Genomic DNA, 21,654 nt, shown 5'->3' with positions numbered 1-21,654 from the left:
CCTGGTGCTGCAGCTTTCCTTCTTTCCTTCCTTGCCTGCTTTTTCTTTCTTAATCCACTGATGCTCTTTTTCAGCAGGCCACGGGCTGTGGTACCCACAGAGCAAACTCCAACTGCACTGAGAAGTTTTATCCTTCCTTATAGAAAAGTGGGATATTGGTTTTTTTTCCTGCTTGAAGACTTAATTTTACAAAGTTTTCAAAATTATATTATATCATTGTATGTCCCAAAAAATCTAGAAGTAGTGAAAATTACAGCCTTCATTAATGACACAATTAAACATTGTGTCAACAATCAGCAGGTCGTGCATGCAGCACTTCTGGGCTTCAGCCCTTGGCCCATGGATGGACTGTTTTCAAAGGTCAAATATCACTGAAGTCCTTTTTTCTCAAAGCAGTGTCCCAGATTCTGTTCCTGTTGGCATCAGTTGTGGTTTAGGCAGGATGAAGAGGAATTATAACTGAGCCCACCAACTCCTTTTTGCTCTTTTTCTAAGAAAAGACAGTAAAGGTAAAATCAGAACTAGGAGAAGTCATGTCTGTCTTTTAACAGAGCTGCAAGTACAGTGCTGTTGCTAATATCATTACTAAATCAGCTGGATAGAAAAGGTTTTTAATGAAGCACAAGTAGATGCTGTTTAGTTTACAGACTAATTTTCCATTAGCAAGGCAATTTACCACTGAATTTTTAAAGTGCAGATCCCTAGCAATGCTCAAAATAAAGACCTACTCAGGCAAGTAGAATTCAGTAAGTAGTGAAAAGAGGTAGAATAAACAGCATTTATTCAGGAGTAAAACTAACACTGCATTCATTAAAGTTATCTATGTAAAGAAGAGTATAGACTGACGGCAGTATGTTAGATTCTATCAAGCAAATAAGTATTTCTGTTTCCAGCTGTCCTATAGAGAACATTCTGTGATTAACTTCAGTAGCACAAGGATATATCCATTTGCAGGTGATAGAGCAGTGAAAAGTATAACAGAGGAAAGTAAGAATAGCAAAAGAAAAATATTTTGTATATGCAATTTATCAAATCTTCCTTTCCTTCCTTCAGCCCTGAGAAGGTGATTTCTCATTCATATCTCCTTCTAGTGATCAGATTAATCTTAAAGCTGTATTTGGGGAGAAAATATAACTGAATTAATGTGTGAAGCTTTCCTTTTGGAACTATTTCATTTGGTTATATTTATGGGAGTCTAGGTTACATATCAGGAAAAGGTTTTTCATCCAGAGGGTGATTGAGCTTTGGAACAGGCTCCCCAGGGAAAGATCACAGCATCAAGCCTGCATGAGTTCAAGATGCATTTGGACAAGGCTCTCAGGCACATGGTGTGGTTCTTGGGGTGTCCTGTGCAGGGCCAGGAGCTGGATTCAATGATTTTGATGTGTCCCTTCCAACTCAACATATTCTATGACCAGATAAATCTTTGCTGAATTATTGATAAATGAGAGAATGTGCAGTGTGTTGGAAAGATGAAAACCAAAGAAAAGTCCAAGAATGGGAAGTGGCATCTTCTGAACTGTTAGATGCAATTTAAAGGAATTAACTGACTCCTATGAATTCCCTGATTCAATATAAGTATTCCAATTCTGTCCAGGATATATTTAGGGTTAAATGATGTAGAGTCATCCTGTTAAAGAGTGGAGCACATGCACCCTTGATGGTCTGAATAGAGTGTGTATTTTGGGCAGTAGGCACTGTGATTACTCTTGGGAACCTTTCAGCACCAGTAAGCACACTCTGCATAAACAGATCTGGTTTAGTGGTTAAAAACCAGCTATTTATATAACACACAAGTGAAATTTCATAGTGCTAATCTAAAGTGTTTTCTTTCATCGTCTCTTCTGCTTAAGAGGATCTGATAATTTTCGTCTTATTTCTACTGTGAAAACATGCAAATCATATATTTAAGTCAAAATCCCCAGGAGGATATAATTTAGAGGGAATATTGTGCCATGAATGAGTCTCCCCTAGAACACTAAATTGCCTGGTGGTTTAATAATTGCCTATTTGAAGTACTGCATGCTAAAAGATGGAGATCTCTGTATTTGGGACTGCATCTGCTATCATCTTCCCCAAGTTTAACACTTCTGTTAGCTTTGAATTCAGTTAACTGAATTCTCCTCAGTGCTATTTGTCAATATATTCAGCAGCTTTCTGCTTAATAGTTAGGTAAATCAAATAATTCTGCTTTCAATTCTTTTGTATTTACTATTTTTCAAAATACCTGTCCCCTCTTTTTGTGTTGCATATTTCACCTGATTCTAGTCTAGCTACCACTCCATCAAGTTTTAAAGATAAAATATTTCATTTTAACAGTTTGAGTTCAATGTGAATAACTTTACAGAATATGATTATGGTTAAAGCTTCTGAGTTTATGGATGTTTCATACTTACATCATAAATACGTGTTGTTTCATAATAAATTTTCAGCATGCAGCAACAAAACTAAAATGTTGCTCTGACTTCTGCATTTCTGTATTAGAATCAAGCCTCATTGCTTCCACCTATGGACAACCTAGCAATGGAAAGGAAGACTTTGAAATTGTACATATGCATTTTTAAAGGATTTTGCTGGTTCTACCAGAAATGAAGTAAGCTTGTTCAATTGTGTTTAGTTCTTGCTCTGACCTGGAAACTTCTTACTCAGACTGGCATCAGGACTAGATACCATCTCTCTTGCTCATGTGGATCCTTGTTTTCTCCTCTTTTGTGACAGGTAACCTGGGGTCCCAGCTGGTTGAGTATAAGGAAGAGATGTACATAACATCTGACTGTGGGAACACGTGGCGTCAGGTAGGAGGCATAAATCATCAAAGGAAACTGGAAATAATTTAAATGTACCAAATGTGATGAATTATGTAATGCTTAACTAATCTTTAGATACTCTTTTGAAGGAGGTGTTATTATTATCTCCAGTTTGCTTGGAAACTGAGAGATTAAGAAGGTGATTTTCTAAGACTCAAATTGATCAGGCTGTCAGGTTCTGCTGAAGTTCAAGTATTTTGGTCTCTTTAAAGATCCTGTAAGTATCTTATGCAAAAAACATAGTGTCTGTTTAGGTTTTTTAATAATTTAAGTAATCTTCCTATGCTAATGATGAAATGGACTTGGAGATCTTGCAGTACAAACATTCTGGGCTAAAACACATAGCTTAGGTACAAGGGCAAAAATTCTTCTGCTTCTTGGTCTGAAAGCTGTTACTAAAACATAAACTTTTTCTTCATTGAAAGTGAGACAGTGAAAAGAGATTTGAAAAAATAATAAAATTTTTGAAGTCTTTTGGCATGATTTGATAAATTCAGGGACTACAAATACCAACATATTAAAAAGGGAACAGTAATACTGTAATGCTGTTTGAACTCTGGATGGCTTTTTCTTCCACTACTAGTTTCAGTTAAATCTTTCACCTTTTTCATGTATTGTTTCCTAAGCTGCTCTGTCTCAGTGTGCTGGGTTTGCCCTGGCTTGATGCCAGGTGCCCACCAATCTCTGCTCTCCTCAGCTGGACAGGGGAGGGAGAACATAGCAAAAAAGCTCATGGGTTGAGATAAGAACAGGGAGAAATTGGTCACCAATTATCATCACAGGCAAAACAGACCTGACTTGGGCAATATTTATTTGATTGCCAATTAATAACAGAATAGGATAGTGAGAAATTAATTCAGTTCTTACAACAGCTTCTCCTTACCTCTCCCTTCATCATGGGCTCAACTTTACTCACTAATTCTCTACCTCCTCACCCTGAGCCACACAGGGGGGTGTGGAATGAGGGCTGTGGTCAGTTCAACACACGTATTTCTGTGTCTTGGTTTGAAAAGACAGGAGTCTGTGAAGGAAGGCAAAAGCCTCCTGTGCAATGGAAAAGGTAAAACCCCTCCCTACAAATTATCACAATTTCAAAATTAAAAGGCTCTCAGGCAAAGATATGGGAATGGGAATAACAGTACTTTACTAGGAGAAAAACTAAATAAAAATAATAATAAAGAAAAAATGTAATTAGTACAAAAAAAACTAGTGATGCAGTCAGACACCTGACACCCTGAGGAGTCAGGGTGTTGGTAATAGTCCAGTGAAATGGTAGCTATTCCTCCTGGAGTGGCAGATGAAATGCTGCTGAAGTGGTGATCTGTAGAAGGGTAGAGTTTTCTCTGAAGGTCTGGTAGTAGATGGGCCTGGTCTTCCTCTGGGAATCCAGCAGAGAAGAGAGCTGCTTCCCTGGGAATCCAGCAGAGAGCTGCTCTGTGTCCCAAAAAGTGCTGATTTTATGCAGGTAGGAATGCTTGGCTCCTCCCTCTGGGTGGAGCATCTCACAATGGGATGGTGGAACTTTACCAGTCATGCAGTGAGTCATTAATGGTCCATTAACAGGTCCCTGGAGGGAGACATTGTTCTTGGAAGAGATAAGAAAACTGCCCAACCTCCAACAGATGGCAATAGAATACAAGCTTATCTTACAAGCCAGGACACTCTGCTGCTCTTTCCTCCTCACAGGGAGGATTCCTCACCCCCATCCCCTGCTGCAGTGTGGGGTCCCTCCCACAGGAGACAGCTTTCAGTGAACTTCTCCAGCATGAGTCCTTTCATGGGCTGTAATTCCCCACGAGTTCTCCTGAGCAGGTGTTTCCCATGCACTGCAGCCCATCAGGAACAGGCTGCTCCAGCTTGGGTCCCCTGTGGGATCATAAGTCCTGCCAGCAAACCTGCTCCAACACTGGATTCCTATGGAGTCACAGCCTCCTTCAGGCTTCACTGTGAGATCCCCCATGGGCTGCAGGTGGATCTCTGCTCCATCCTGGACCTCCATGGGCTGCTGGGGCACAGCTGCCTCACCATGTCTGCAGGGCTGTGCCCCTCTCATATTCTCAACTCTTCACTCCTCCAGGATAAAAAACAGCATCCTCAAAGGACCAAAATGTTTTCAAAAATTAATTTGATTTCAGTTAAAATAGTGTTGTAGTGTTCAGCTGAAATAAAATTTTGTTATTTTCTTAGAACCATTAAGTATGAAAATGTTCTCCATAGTGTTACTGAGCTTGGGGAATTTGAGGTTAAAAGAGAAAAATACAGACAGTTTCTTATATTGCTATGGTAGGATTCCATTAGTACTCCACAGAGTACTTTAAAAAGAAATGGGTTATTTTTGTAATGATAATATCCTTTGATGTTTAAAAGATAAAATTTTATACCAAATTCCATCTTGAACTCTAGCATACAATAAATAGGTGTTTAAATGCAAAAGCCTTCCAGGATCTACAGTGGGTACTATTTTGTTTAATGTTTCTTAGAGGCCTCTCATAATTTCTTGTCAGCATTTGCCGAAGTTTTATAGTTTTTCTGGGGTAAAAAATAAGAAGAAAAGAGGAATGAGATCAAATTCATGTTTTCATTGCTTTTTATTTGTAGAGACACACAGGTAAATGATATATGTTGCAACTTGACCCTAAGGTGCCTAACTATGCTGTAAAATCAACCACAAACTGAACCCTCATTGTGACAGTCAAAATGGCAAACAACATTGCTAGCTTCATTTTAATTGAAACTCCTATGAAGCCCTTGAAAGAGATTTCTCAATTCTAATATTTGTGATCAGAACAAAACTGTAGATGATTTTATGTATTTCATGGCCTCACTGTGCACAATTAAACAATTGTTCCAGAGGACAGCAGCACATTTCCTTTCTCTGCTGGAGTTCTTAAAACAAAAGAGAAGGCTTCAGTCAGGTGATACAGGAATTTAGATAATTCAGTAAATTGCAGGTCTTGTGAGCTGGTGAAACCCTGTGCTTTGGCACAACACTTTGTCTGAATTTAAGTCTGCTTTAGAGACTTTGTGGTTGTCATTAGTGATGATGTTGCTGAGCTGTGTACAAAGGAGAAGAGGAGTAGTCTGTGTTTGTGAATAGAGACAGAGAATGAAGAAAAGCAAACATAAGAGACTTAGGGGAAAATGTAGTACAAGGAATTAATTAAACCTTTCTTGACATAATAGTAGTATTAGATCATACGCCTCTGGATTATAGGACTGTGGAGAAGGTCAAAGATCCTGTAATTCAATGGTGTCCTCTGAGATAGCATCAAACCTTCCATAGCTCACATTTGATGTGGTCATATAAGGGTTCAGGGAGACTTACCTATAAACACCAGAGGGTTTTTTTTTACCTTTAAAGAGTTTTCTTTACCTATAACGCCAGAGTTCATAGACAGAAATGAATGCTTAAATAAGAGGTTTTGAAATTCAGTAAATTCTGGTAATAAATAGAAATATCCAGGTAAAAAATCAGAAGGTTGGTGAGGAGGACTGTAAACACAGTCAAAGTGATGTGCAGGTGTCAAAATCCACATATATCATACTATTAATATTTTGGCCTTCTGTGTTGGACAAGTCAAACATTTGTGTTTAGACAACATAAGCCTGTGATAGAGGCACAGTATCAAACATGCTTGAGATCCCTGCCCTGCTGCTTCAAAGACCAAAGTAGAGTGGTAAATTACACCTGTGCAAACCCCTGGGCTGCATGATCCTCCAGCATGGACTGAGCTCTGCAGTGTCTGCATTCCCACTTGTATGTCTCTGCCCAGGTGCTGCTTCAGGGCCCCCCTGCTTGCCCAGGTAATGAGAATAAATTTATTATTGCATTTCATCTGTGGTTTTGTGGTTGTTCCTGCATCCTGCCTGTGTCAGCTCACACAAAAAGCAAACCCAAGAAATGTTATTATAAATAACCATGATATCACTTGTGCAGGTTTCAGTTATTATCCTGCCTTTCTGTTGCATGACTGAGCTGCTTGTTGGTATACCTTGAAACCATCACTCTTTGTTTGAGAAAAAATGAAAATTGTGGCTATGACCTGTACAACATTGCACTGTAAATAGCAGTGCTTTAGGAACTCTTTGGCAAGCACCTGAAACATCCATGCCATGAACTGGACTGTAGAAGAAAGGAATCTCACCTTGACATTATCATGAAATATATGGGCTTAGAATCATAGAATCATTAAAATTAGAAAAGACACTTAAGGTCACTAAGTCCAACATTAACTTAAGTGCCAAGTGGATCATGAAGATGCAGCCTAAGGTGAACTCATGTTTATTTTAAAGATTTCTCTGTCTATTATACCAGGAAAACAATATAATAAAGTGGGTTAATGAACATGAAATATTAGGATACTCTTAAGTGCTAAGGATTACCTCATGTATACATGTGAGTGGTTTTATTTTTTTAAATACTGATTTCTGTTCACAATTCTGGTTGCAGTTGTTATTTCAACAGCATCTGTTACAACACTGTACTTGAAATACAGCAAAGTATTTATACAGCAAAGAGCAAGAGAAAGGTCTGGATTTCAAAAAAAAAAAAAAAAGGCATAAATAAAAGGAAAAAGTCAGCAATAATAAACCTCTCACATTTGATCCGCTACCAGAGTAGCTCTTGCAGCAACAAAATGTTCAGTTAAACTAATGAGGTTACACAGAAAGCCCTTTTGGATGTCTAGGAACTAAATCTAGATCTCTGGAGCTTTTGTCTGGTGGTTTTTTTGTTAGAATATTATTTATCTGTGTCAAATCCTTGTGTATCAAAGCAACTTGGAAAACCATTGGCTAAGTGAGAATACATGTTTTCCTGCAGGCATCTTAGGAGATAGATAGTAACACTTCTAAACACAACAAAAAAGAATGTAATCCCAGCCTTTCAACCCTGAGAAGGTCTAACCGGCTCATTCTGTGTAGAAAAGCTTCTGTTTCCAGATTTAAATTTAGTAATGGATATCACTTGATTAAAGAAAAAAGTAATCTCAAGAATTTTTTATTCTTGCAAGTTCTGTATTGTGAAGTAAAATTGTATGGCATATATTTCTCTAGGACCACTTAAATATGCTCTCACTGATTTCATGGAGCTGTCCCAATTTCTTCCAACAGATATGCTGGCCTGAAATAGCTGCTGAAGTGTTAGGATAGACATAGGAAGAAAAGGATTTAGAGCAGAAGCAAGAGGATAGAATAGAAGCTGATATTGTGATTATAAAGCACAAAACATGCACAAAAAATAACATAAATAAATTATAAAAATCTTATTCTCTAGTGGCTGGCTACTAGTAAGGATCAGAATAGATTTATTGCGTGCTTTAGTTAGTGTAGAAATGAATATCAGAATTCATGGTCTGCTCTGAACTCACATATCTCATCTTCATAGGCCTGAACTTCATCTCTCACACTGGGACCACCTTTGCCTCGATCCTTTGCAAACTGTCTTGGGCTTTTTTTACCAGAAAGTAGAGATAAATATTTACTTCTGTGATAAACAGGCATGAAACTGTTCATTCATTTCAATGTATTGAAGATGAAGGATTTTGTTTATAAAAAGTTTGAAGTGTGTGCAAGAAGAGCATGAAACAACAGCAGCATTAATATGCTTGTAATGTGACCTCTGTGGTTTAGAGTGTGCTAAAGCAGGGTTATTAAAATGCTATATGAAGACCTACCATGGTGCTTTTCTGGGAAAAGCTGATTTGCATTAAGTGGTGCAGGTATCAGCTCCTTTATCTTCACTGCTGAAGCTATGGGAGACTTGGTGTCCCAGCACATCCTGTTGCATTTTGGTTTGAGGGAAAGTTCAAGCAAAGTTTAGAGGAGGATAAAAACTCTGCTTGCTTATCTGACTCCAGCTGATCTCATCCTTTTGAAGTGCATCTAAAATTAATGACTGTCCTTTACTGAATTCTCTTCTAAAATACACAGCTGGGGGAATGAGTAGGTCAGATTATCAATGCCTTGTATCAAAAGTTTTGCCTGTAAATTGGCAACTTCTGATCAAAAACTAATCAGACACTTTAAGCCCTAGGATTCACATAAAGTATGTTCTTCCTAGATGAGAGGAAGACTGAGTTCTCAACTCAAATTAAATGCTTCCTATTTTTGAAGTAATTGTGAGTGTGCTGTAAAATATTTTCATCCCAGCTCTGGCTCAGTCCTTCTGAGAAATCCTCTAAATGTAGCATTTTGTTTTGCCAAAAAAAGAAAATAATTCAGTATTGTCATTATTTTTTAATTTACAAGGCAAAGTAAAGCTAACCTTTATTGTTTTCACCTTTGCTTTGTCAAAGCATATGAGAGACTGCATGTTTGTCTATAAGTGCTCAGTGTGTATAATTCTCATATATTTCTTGGCTTTATGTTAAATGAACATACAGGGGTTAATAACAAAAGTAAATGCTGTCTTAAAACAGATTTTAGATGTAAAGCAGGAAAGGTATCTATCTGTGCTTTTATTTTAGCACTGCTGATAACATCTAGAAAAGGATTTAAAATAATTTATGAAGTTTTAATCCTTTATACCATTAAATCAATATTACATGTATCTTGGTTCCAAACTCACAGTGGTCTCCATGGGACATCACATAATATTTGAACTTAAGCTCACTGACACTGGAAATGTGGAAAACATGCTTGCACCAATTATTTCACATTCTGTAGGTTTTGGGGAATATGTAAGAAAGTCAAAGACAGCAGTACTTTTCCTTTTTTTCTTACAATTAGACCACAAAGCATTTTATTTTGCAGGATACACAGAATATGGCAAACACCGAAGTAAGGTGATGGGTCACTTGGTGATATATAACAGGAAGGAAGGCAGAATGCATACTATGAGAAATAAAAGCTTGGGCTGAAATCACTTCAGGCAGTTTAATCTGACTGTGATTTGAACCTGAACATTTTCTGATTCACCTACTAAACTTTCTTTTCTTTTACACCTGTGAGAAATATAAGACTTAACCTGACTTTATATCCTTTTCAGTTTGAAGTGTGGACATTATAAAACATAAGTCTCTTAATTCCTGTTTGCTTGTTCATTTTATTTCAGCTGTTTTGTACATTTCCTTATCTAGCCTTTCTTTGTTTGACTTGTAGGTTTTTGAAGAAGAACACCACATCTTGTACTTGGACCATGGTGGAGTTATTGTGGCTATCAAAGACACTTCTATCCCTCTGAAAATACTCAAGTAATTCTACAGTCAATTAGAGTAGAGCTGTTGTGTATTCAAGGCCTCAGGCAAAGTTCAGAGTTTAAGATAAGCATTTCATTGTGATCATGTTTGAAACGCAGGTGGAACTCAACTTAATTTAACATACATTGAGTCAACAAAATGCAGTTGGATGTTTACTTTAAGATTATTTCATGGTGCTGAAGATACCATGGCATCATGTATTAATTATAATAATTTTTTTTTGCATTACTGTACGCAATTTTTGCTTAAAAGACTGTTCTGGAATTCTACAATAGATGCTGTGTTCAGCATAATTGTTTATCTGCTACTGGCTGGCACCAGCAGTACCTGTCAGTGATGCTCAGCATGTTCTACATATGTGGATTAGGTGTGCAATCAGAGTTCATTGATACTGTAAAATCTCTGTCCTCTCTAAGGGCCATAGGGAAATTGGAGAATAGCCCTATGTTTCTCTGGCAAGAGCAATTTAATGTAGAGTTTGGAAGCCAACAGGTGAAGGACTTACTTGCACTTATGTGCTGTGTTAATTTGGTGTGCCAGAATCACAGCTCATCTGAGATATTCATGCACAAATTAACTGCAGTGTGCATAGATCTTCTCATAGGTGACAGTACAGCAAATGGCCTTCTCAGCCCATTTGGCAGGAAAGGTTTGTTGCAAAGCAATTTTTATAAAATATCAAGTTTTATACTGCATGAGAGTGCAGCAAAACATTGTAACCTTGTGTAATGGCACACAGAACTATAATCTTCAGCATAAAAATATATCATTAAAAAAGACACTAAAAGACATAAAAAGGCATCTTTATCTCTTGTGAATTGGCTCATTTTTACAGAATTGTGTTATATATATCAATAGGAAATAGGCTCTGTACCTGTTTATCTGGACTGAAAGCCATCATTAACCTACTGTCCAAAAGACCTGAAGGAAATGTACAGAAAAAAAGAGAATTTGACTTATAAGTTTTAGGATGCACATTTGAAATATGTTCTGACATATGTTTTGCTGATTCATGACTATATTTTGCAAGTGTTTAAGTGGATGGTAGCAAACATGAAGGGCCATCCTCATACTGGTGCCTGGAATTAGTGCACCTGCCATGTTTTAGCAGTTGGCCTCTCATGTTTCACTGGCCTCTGCTTAACAGGCCTATATCTCAGAGACTACTAGAAAGAATAAAATGTGAACTAATTTGCTTTTGAATCTTCAAGGTAGCAAGATAATTTGTTGACAGAGCTCAGTTTTTAATCAACCTGAGGAATTTTATTTTTGTGGAAAATTTATTCCACCTTCTCATGAAAATGTGAATCCCTGGATAAGTTGCTGAGAAGAAGATCACATTAATATCATGCACTGTCTAGGCAGACTCTATTTTTTGATTGAAAATCTTAAGCTTTAATAGTGAGGGGATTTTTAAAGTGCATTCTGCTTTGTATTCCAAAAGTTTTAAATGAAAGCTTTTTCTGCTTTTTTACAGGTTCAGCATAGATGAAGGCCAGACCTGGAGCACACATAATTTTACCAGCACTTCTGTCTTTGTAGATGGACTACTTAGTGAACCTGGAGATGAGACACTGGTCATGACGTAAGGTTTTGGTTCCACCTCTCTTTTCTTTTCTCTTCTCTCTGTGTATGCATTTGAAAAGATTTTGACTGTGTATGTTTGAGATGGTTCTTGAGTCAGTGGCTTTTGCTTCTCACAGTCACACGGACACTTACAGTAATGTCTGAACCTCCCTGGTATGTAACCTGTCTTTGAAATCATCTGACTGCAGTATTTCAGATTTTAAAGACGATGTCCAAATGTAATCTTGCAAAGTTACCACTGGGGAGAGTGGAATAATAAGACTGCATCTGAAAGATGCAAGGGGAAAAATAAGTATTAAATTGGGGGTTTTTTTTGTTTGTTTTGTTTTGTACAGATTTCTAGTCAGACATCAAAAATGTTAAGCGTCTATTGTCTTCACAGTGTAAATAACTATAGTGTTGTCTTAGTAAACAGCACTGCAGTACTTGATGTAACCAAGCACTGTGCTATCAAATATTTGTTTTTATTCTGCACAGTGACAGACGCAGATGCTGTGAATAGAGTTAAAAATAACCAAATTCTGCAACTCAGAATTGTTTATCCTGTTTATCTGTGTATTTCCAAAGGATCAGGGACATCTGGATCTGAACTGCACATTTTGCTCCATCTTTAGGATAAATGCTAGTATTTTAGAAGTGTCTGAGAGTAAAAAACACCTGTCCAGTCAGGGAGAAAGGCACATGCTGCCTGCAGCCAGAAAGGGGAATGCACTCAGGGCAATGCACACAGGTTGTTGTTTGTGTTCCTATTTCAACAGTTTGTGTGATTCTTTATATGGAGCTCAGTGTGCTCATGATGAGCTTTTTCTCTCAGGAGTTGCAAATAGAGCTGCCTTTGACATGTACCAGTAGCATTTTCCCCAGAGAAAAATAAATTGATAGCCCAGTTTATAAGGGATCCTCAGCAAAACAGAAATCCTACCCAATGTGCTTGAAAGCATTGTGCCAAGCTCATAGCACTGCACAGAGGTGGGATTTGGTCTGTTGGTTGTTTTTCTCTTTCTTCACTGCCCCATTTATCCTCCATTATGCATCCTGGCAAGAACAGTATTTTCCCATCCTCTTCTCTCAAATACAGGTTTATTTATCATATATGCCACATGGAGACACTTATGCCTCTGAATGAGGGGTTCCCATTGATTTCAGTAAAAGTAGATGGATCAAAAACTTATCCCAAATTTTACTTACTGGCAGATAAAATGATGTGCGACTGTATGCTCTGGACTTGAGTTTTTTTCCTTATTAAGTATCATTAAAAACAGTGATTCTGTGAAGATGTGCTTAAATATCTGAATGGACAAAAGAGCTCTTGTAAAACATGATGCCTTTCTAAAATCATCTATCTAAAATACATAGAGCTACACCTAGATTTGGTACAGGAGCCCAAATTGGCAATAAAAGCATCACATGACTTGTATATATCTAGAGGTACAGCAAGAGTCTGACTCTAATGTGTAATGCCAGGCTTGTAGGATCTTATTTTTAGCTAGTTTTACTGAGCATGGTGGGCATCAAACATTTAATAGCACAGACTGGCCCTGAAGACATATGCAAATGTCCTACCAGATTCTAAAGACAATGAGAAGAATAAACCTTCAGTATGTGTTTCATTGTTGCCATTATATCAACTTCCTTGTCTCTCCCACTGCTTTTGGCTGTTTTAACTTCAGGGTGATGTTGTCAACCCAGTGGTGCTCTGTCTAACTTTATGTCAAGACCTTTTGTCATTCTGTCTGGCTTAGTTCATTTTTCCTGAAAACTTATTCTTGTACTAAGTTATTGTGTTTGACTTAATCTATAGTGATTTGTTGCTTTTGAGAAATACACATTCCCTGGGAAAAAAAAACAGAGATCCACTATGCCATCTTTTAATTTTGTTAGATGGAATTTTCTTCCAAGTAAGGTGAACTTGTAAATGGCAATTGAAATAAATTATTAGTGTCTTTCACCTTGAGGAATCCCCAAACCCATTTCCAAGGATTTAGTCTGATATATTTTCCTAGTACTGGAATTTGATTTTCTTCCTTTGGTATGGAATGTGCTTGAATAAAGACTTTGAATAAAGAGTATGATGTCAAAATCTGCATAAATTAGGAGAGAGAGCATGATTCTGAAGTGGGAAGGTAATAACTGAAAAAATGTGCAGCAAAATTAAGGAATAGACAGTATTTAATTTAAAGCTTCTAGAATGAAGTCACAAAAGAATCAAAGAATATTTTATGTGTCCTGAAATTGACTGTTAAGGTAAAATCCTGATTTTACTGAAGTCAGTCTGTGCATAAGAGAATTCTCATTCTCCATCATGGTGCCTGGGATATGGACTGGACTTGTAAGTGTCTTGCATTTGAATTCCAGTTCTGTCCTAATTTATCCAAAATCAAAGAATCATAAAATCACAGAATGGTTGGGTTGGAAGGGGCCTTTGAGACCATTTAGCTCCACCCCTCCTCTCATGGGCAGGGACACCTACTAGAATTCATTGCTCGAAGCCCCATCCAGCCTGGCTGTGAACACTTCCAGGGATGGAGTATCCACAGCTCCTCTGGGCATGGTCCAACACCTCCACATTCTTCTCATGCTGGGGACCCCAGAGCTGGATGCAGCACTATGGCTGGGGTCTGATGAGAGTTTACAGGGTGGCAGAATCCTCTCTCTTGCCCTGAGGAACACAGTGCTTTGGATGCAGCCCTGGATAAATTTGTCTTTCTGGGCTTCGAGCACACGTTGCTGGCTCATGTTGAACTTCTTGTCAACCAACACACCCCTCTCCTTCTCATCAGGGCTGTCTTTAGTTAATTCTTCCACCCAGCCTGTATTTGTGCTTGGGCTTGACCCAACCAGGTGCAGGATCTTGAATCTGGCCTCGTTGAACTTCATGAAGTTAACACAGGCCCACCTCTCAAGCCTGTCAAGGTGTCTCTGGATGCCATCCCTTCCCTCCAGTGTGCCAACCACATGGCACACTTCGGTGTCATTGGCAAACTCGCTGAGGGAGCCCTTGGTCCCAATGTCCATGGCACTGACAATGTTTAAGAGCCCTAGTCCCAATACTGACCCCTCAGGAATGTCACTCATGACTGTTTTCCATTCCAAAATGAAGTGGTCTAGTAAGCTTTACTGAAGAAACAGGAAAATGTGAACCAAATCTTCATTTCAGAAAGTTTTGTGTTTTCTCCAAAACACAGAGGAAAGCCAAATGCTAACTTGTCAAAAGTTTTCATAAAACTCAGTTGTCATCTGTCAGTCAACATTAATCTAAATCATTAATTGAAATCCCCTGCAGTATTCTAGATATGTACATACAAATGCAAGGAAAATATATTTTATTCCATTGTGCTCTGCAAAAGAACTATTTAAGTTTTTTAGGAGTTTTAGTGGTAAAGTATTCAAAATCTTTAGGAAAATCATTTTGTTTTCAATCTGTCTAGACTTCCATTTCTAAAGAGGCCTAGTTAGGAGTTTAGGAAAGATAAGAAATAAAGTATTCATAAATTTTAGGAAACTTGATCTGTGTAAAAATCAACTTCTAAATGAGGAGCTCAAATACAGTATTTATTGCTAAATAAATCAGTAAGTTTTGCTAAGAAATTATTTTCATCAAAATAGTGCATGGACTAGTAGTGTTTTTTTGTTCTAAATTTGTAACACTGAAAGTCACTGCAACCCAGTGTTATAGTGAACAATTTTTTATTGTTGGAAAAATTACTTGCTAATACTGGATTGAGTAATGGCCTAACTCATTGCAAAAGGAAGAATTTTTGTGTGTCTGAAATATTGATGCTTCTCTTTAGAGGAAATAGTTAATGTAATGAAAGTTTCAAACCTGTTAAAAACACTTCTAAATCACATCTCAGCTTCTGGGAGGGTTTAGCAAACCAGGTAATGTAGATTGCAGTGTAAACCCGTAGGCACAATAACCATACCCTTTTAAAAGGCCAATAAGAGGTTACATAAAAGAACTGCTTTTCTTTATGTCAGGTAGAATCAAAATCTTCCTTGTGGATAATTGTACTTTTTTCCACAGGGTTATTTTTTTGTATTGTCTCATAGAAAAAAACAACTTTGGATGCTGCTGGGAACTTTATGACATCTCTGAACTCCTGCATACATGTTTTGCTGTCTTGAATGCCCATTGTGTTCCTTTTGGGTTCCTGGGTGATCATGGAAACAGAAAGATAGGCTAATTTTAATTTACTCAAAACTGGGTGAATATTAATAGATGTTAGATATTAGGTAGATATTTTGTAACTGTTGATTCTGCTAGGAATGTCAACCTCACCTATAAAAACATAATAACAGTTAACATTACCTGTACTTTGTGGAGCTTATTGTCACACATAGCAGCACACTTCTTTTCCTGTTCTCTTTGAGCATCTTACTAAGTGAAGGTACTTCTCTGTGTTTTGAATTCTTCTCTACTGACTTTCTCATATTGCAACACCTGTAAAAGGTAGATAAAAGATAGATAAAGCCTCATTATGTTGGAGAATAGCTGATTTCTGAAGGCAAATTCTAGGTTATCTTTTCAACTAGTTATTGTCTTGGATGAGAATCATTGCTCAATTATGAAATGGTTGTTCTGCTCTCTGCCTGAGAGGAAACATATCTGAGAGTAGATAGAGGAAATGCGGTGAAAAAAAGCATTGGAAAAGCAAACTGCTTCTTCTGTTCCAATCTAATCGAGATATCAGCTAATGCAGATGTACAGATCTCTGGTTAGCAGCAAGCCTAATGCTTTTGTTGTCACATCTGTGGACACAGATGTTAGCAGAGCAAGTCAAAGCACTGCAGTGTCACCACCAACTTGTGACCTTGGAGTCAAGACCTGGTACTGCCCCGGTCTCTCCCTCTGCTCAAAAGAATTTTAGTGGGTAAAGTTTGTTTTTTAAATTTCTTTCCTTACAGTTTCATGTTGTAGACAGAAGCACAGGAACAGGTGCTTTCAGTGTCACTTTAAAGCCCATATTTTGTTGGAACCCTGGTCTGGTTCAGGGGCTCCATGTGGTGTAAGAGTCTCTCCTCCAACCCGTGCTTGCAAAGAAAAACTCTGCAGCCTCTTGCTGTTCGGTCTCAAGGCAGTTTATTGCAAGCTATCTAAAAGATTGTCTTCTCTGGCTACTATGGTTTGGTCAGCAGCTCAGGCAGAGGCACACACACACCCTGACATCCTCTCTGACTCCTGACTTCTCTCCCCCCACCCAGGGCTGCTACTATCTTTTATATGGTACATTACGTGTTAAATGTTTACATTTTTTTCCCCAATGTCCTCTACCTATATTAAATGGTGCTTTTCTACTCTAAACCAATCCATGAGTGCCAACATCACCAAGAACATGGAGGTAAGGAAGAAAAAAGAGGAGGAACAGGACCGGCCCACTTTCCTCCATCTTAAAACCTCTGACCCCCATGTACAAAGTAAACCGCCCCCCCCTTTACAGGTGTTAAAACCCCCCTGTACAATACTAAAAAATTTTCCCCTCTACTTTGTAACTACTTCTACTATAATATCTAAACTTTTGTGACTGCTTGTTCCACCTTCAAAGTTCGTAACTAATTCCATGGCTCAAACTCAAAATCACAGCTGTTTCCAGCTGCCTGCCAGGGTCTAAAATGCTTCTGACCCGGGCCTGGAACCTTCAAAAATGTCTGAGGGACATTTTGAGTTCCAACAATATTTAATACATTTTTAGGACAAATCTGTTAATATATTTGAGTAGGAGGAACTGAAAAGTTAGGAATCCATGTTCTGTAAAAATCTATCACCTTGTCCCTATTTACTGCAGGAGAGGAGAGAAAAGGGGGATATGACTTTTTCATTCAGAATAGGCTTTGTGTAATTTTAAGTCCTTGTCACAGAGAGAGTGCCTGAAGCTTTCATCCTCTAACTATGCTTCCCTTTTAGTTTCTATTTCAAATAAATAACCATTACAAACTTAGAAAACAACTAAATTTTTTTAACATTTCATTTACTTTTGGTTGGGGCCTTGAATTATATTTTGCTCTCAAATTGAAGGAACCACAATTTAGATGACTGTAGTCTATTAGCTCTAACTCTGCTAGGTGAAGTCTGAATTAAGAATTTCTAATTATGACGAGACTTGCTTTTTAAATATATGAGTAGGAAAGAGAATATTAGCTAAAGAATTATAAAATTTTAAAAGCTACCTCTACAGTGTCACATGTTTCTCTTTAAACAATTTTGTTTACTGTTCACCTTGTATTTACTTCTGCATATGACATTAGGCTAGGTACTAAATCTGCAATGTTTTCCAAACAGCATACATGTTAAAAGGTTGCTCTTGGACAGGAATTTACCAAATAGATGGGAAAAAATGTTGGATGTAATTAAACAAATTGTAATTCACAAATATCATGGAGCCACTGAACTCCTGGATGAAGTGGAAACACCCTCATTATGCTTCTCCACAACACTTCTCAGAAACTAAGCATTCATTTCCGTTCTTTTTCCCCAAAAGAGCTAAAACCAAGATGTTTTGGCATTAAAGAATGAATAGCAAATATTAGCTTATGGGAGCAGGAAACAATGAAAAAACATATTTTGGTTCAATTTCAACTAAATTGTTTCCTCCCTTCATTTTTCACTTTGGCAGCAAAAAAAAAAAAAAAAAAAAATAGAAAAAACCAACAAAAAAAAACCCCAGCCCAACCAAGAAACCCTACTCTTCTCTTTAGTGCATTAAATATATGCATGTGTTTGTAGTTTAAGACATTTAAATCATAAATGTCTCAGCATATTTGCACATGATCTCCTGTATACACAAGCATTTTTTATGTGCAGTTGCTTTATGTAGGCAGGTGTCTACTTTTGCACATGGAAGCATTCATCATTTCTTTAGTTGCAATTTAGAAAGGCCACTGAAATGTGACCTCTGTTATGTTCTTTTGGAGAATTAGAAAAATATGTTGAATTATAATCTTGATGTGTAACAGACCGCAGCTTGAATCTCACATTACTTTCATCCATTTTACCAGAAGGAGCCCTCTGGCTTATCTAGGTTTTTGTTGATTTTACAGTCGTATAATGGAAGCAAGGACAACTGTTAGAAGGAAAGCTCATCTAATAAAGATTCACTTGTCATTTTCTCTTTTGAAAATAGTAGGCTTTAAATATCACTGTAGGATATATTCATGGCTGTCTCTGCCGACCCATATCCCTTTGGAAAGTCTTCCATTAATATTATTCCTGTGAGTTAAGGAGAACACTACCTGTTGGCAGTGGTTATACTAAAGTGCATCCTTCCATGCCACCATCTCATCACTTTACTCCTCAGCTAGGTAATTTCCACACAGATTTTGGCATATCTTGCTCTATGTTCAAAGACACTGTAATAATATGAACCACAACAAGCAGAACAAAAAGAAATTGTCACATTTATTTACTTTTTCAGGGATATTGTCATAATTTGTAGTAAAGGTCTATGTGAAGCAAAGGATTCAGCTCTTTGAACTTACCATAAATTGACAACAGACTTCTAACTAATCCTTTTATGTAGAAGATAACTGAGAAAGATGCTGGTTTTTTTTAATGTAAATGGTCTTTGATATCTAGTGAACTGTAAGGTAGGTTGAATATTTAACCTGAAGTTGCAATTGTGTGAAAGGTCTGAGAGTTAAAAAATACACAAAACATGAGAGTTAAAAAATATACAAAACAATAAGTTCACTGACCATTCTATTCCTTCTCATATGATTTACCTCTAGAAAGGAGACCAGGAGCAAGGTATAAATATAAAAAGGTATAAATATGGAACAAGGTATAAATATAATTTTTTGACAAAGCTCTGTGACTGCTTCCATCTAAAAGGAGACAGAAAGAATTGTTAAAACAATTAACTAGCATCTCTCATAGTGTAGTTTCCTTTCTCAGCTTGATCATATACTCACTGTTAGCTACTGAGGTTTAGATCTGTAAAGAATTTGGGGAACATGCTTGGACAGCTTTGCTTAAGTGCTCTCCAGAGGAATTTAGACATATTATCCAAGAGAGAGTCCTTGAGATTGCCCATACCATCTGTACGTGAGGCCCTCAAAGGACCCTGATTAAAATCCTAGGTTTTACTGTCAGTAGCTCTATACTTTTGAAGTCTCTTTCAAAAAAACTAGAAGCCACCCCCAAGTGGCCTGAAGTTAGCAGAGTAAGCCAACAGGGCAGCTCATCACTGTGCAGACACTCTGCTGCAGTGTCCTGTTCTGAACATCACAGTTGATGGAAAACTCAAACAGAGGAGAGCAAAAGCCAGTGCAGCACTGGAGATTAAGGCAGTGAGTCTAGAATGAAAGAGGCTTCTGGTTTCAAACAAGTGACTGTGCATCACAGAATCGTCATCACTAGTCCTCAGTACAACTGCAAAACTTGCACAGTTTTAGTTGCTACATTAAACATCTCAATAAATTCCCCATGTGACCTTTGTGACCTTGGTGGGGAAATCCTGCAGGATCACTCCCACCACTCTGAGGGCTTTGAGTGTTCTCAGGTATTCATGAGTAAAGCAAAACACACAGGCAGGAGATGACACAGCTACTACTGCTCACCTGAACAAGGAGTCTCTATTGAATAGGTCTTGTCTATTGAACAGAATTTATTGGAAAAGATTATCATTGCATATAATTTCTATTAAATTAACTCTGCCTGATTATGAGCTTTATCAGGAACAGAAATAACCAGCAATCCTCCAGCAAATAGTTTAAATGAGTTAGCTTAAAAACTGCATTAAACTGTCTTATCTATCAAATGATGCAATCAAATTAAAAAATTATGTGCTCATAAATGAACTAGGAACAAATGTACAAAGTTGTTATGGCAACTGAAACACTGAAGTTAAAATTATGGATCCTAAATTCTTGCAAATAAAAGTAAATTAATTTCCAAGGTAATTGGAATTTCTTCTAAAAATTATTTATCACAGCATCATCTTTTATAGTTTCAACAGAATAGATTTGATGGCTTTCTAATGAAATATAGTTAATCAAGAGGAAGGTTTTAGTAGCTTATGAATTGCTATCATCTTGATATATCACTTCTAGTCATCAGTTACACTTGCTGCACCATTCCAATTTTTTTCATTCATATGATTTTATTCATCATATACATTATATATTTTGAACCTGAGCAATTATATTGTGATTGCTGTTATGTATTGCTTTATTGTAGCTCATATTTTTGTCTAATCCATTGAATCCTACTTAATACCTGCCTTAGTTACTGTGAAAAATACTTCTTTTTTTATTCTAGTGATCTTTAGTAGTACATTTAAATGTGCTCATGTGAGGTGTCTGCAACACATGCTACTGCAGCAACAGCATTAATAATTTTTAAGACTTTTTTTTCCAAAGATTTTGCTAAAGTGGATGTGTGTAAAATGCTGCGTTCCTTGGCAAATTTACCCTAGGAATTAAAAACCTGTATTTCTGTATTTTTAATGGAGTTTGTGACTGTACTGGGACACTTTCTTAAATCTGTGGGATTTTATTTAAGCCAGAGAATGCTGAGAACACTAGTGTAATTTCTGTGCTCTGTGAGAACATGGTCTTCAGTCTGTAGGATCAGAACAGCCATAATGGAAATGAATATTTGGGAGTTTTTGTTGGTTTCCTATTTTTTTTTTTGTTTCCAAGAAACTGAACCAACATGCAGAAATGTTATTTCAGTCTTCTGCTAAAAATCCACAGAAGAGAATGTTGCAGTTCACCTCTGAAACAGTGACTTTGCTGTTTGCACATATGGTTTGTACATAGCTGCCATATTATCCTAGTAGATTTTGCATAATTTCCAGAGTAATTTCTATAGTTTTTCTACCATTATAGGGTGTGGAACTGGGCAGTACTTATCTAACCTCGGTCTATAATCCTGATATTTTCTAATTTCTCACTCTAGTGGGGCAGAATAAACAACATCAACGTCTTGAATCATTACTTATACAGAGTTCTAGAATCATAAAATCATTGATGTCAGAAGTTTGACCTCTGCTCAAACTCCTTTGCTCATGCAGACCCACCCAGAGCCAATCACACAGAGCTATTCCCAGATGGCTTTTGAGCAT

General features: G+C 37.3%; 1 protein-coding gene across 18 annotated transcripts in view; it reads left to right on the top strand.

The window, feature by feature from the left end:
• The window catches only part of SORCS2 (sortilin related VPS10 domain containing receptor 2), a 528,299-nt gene that overhangs the window by 466,694 nt on the left and 39,951 nt on the right, over positions 1–21,654 (top strand). For all 18 annotated transcript variants that reach the window (XR_014955066.1, XR_013339870.2, XR_014955068.1 and 15 more), the window contains 3 exons: positions 2,719–2,795; positions 9,909–10,000; positions 11,484–11,591. Coding sequence is in view for 14 of the 18 variants with exons in the window: in XM_077782740.2 (XP_077638866.2) it covers positions 2,719–2,795; positions 9,909–10,000; positions 11,484–11,591 (277 nt within the window). In the remaining 4 variants the exon portion in view is untranslated. The remainder of the gene's footprint in view (positions 1–2,718; positions 2,796–9,908; positions 10,001–11,483; positions 11,592–21,654) is intronic.

The sequence above is a fragment of the Lonchura striata genome, chromosome 4 (genome assembly GCF_050655825.1).
Source record: "Lonchura striata isolate lonStrDom1 chromosome 4, ASM5065582v1, whole genome shotgun sequence".
NCBI classification, from domain to species: domain Eukaryota; kingdom Metazoa; phylum Chordata; class Aves; order Passeriformes; family Estrildidae; genus Lonchura; species Lonchura striata.
This window is presented reverse-complemented; position numbering and strand designations above follow the sequence as displayed.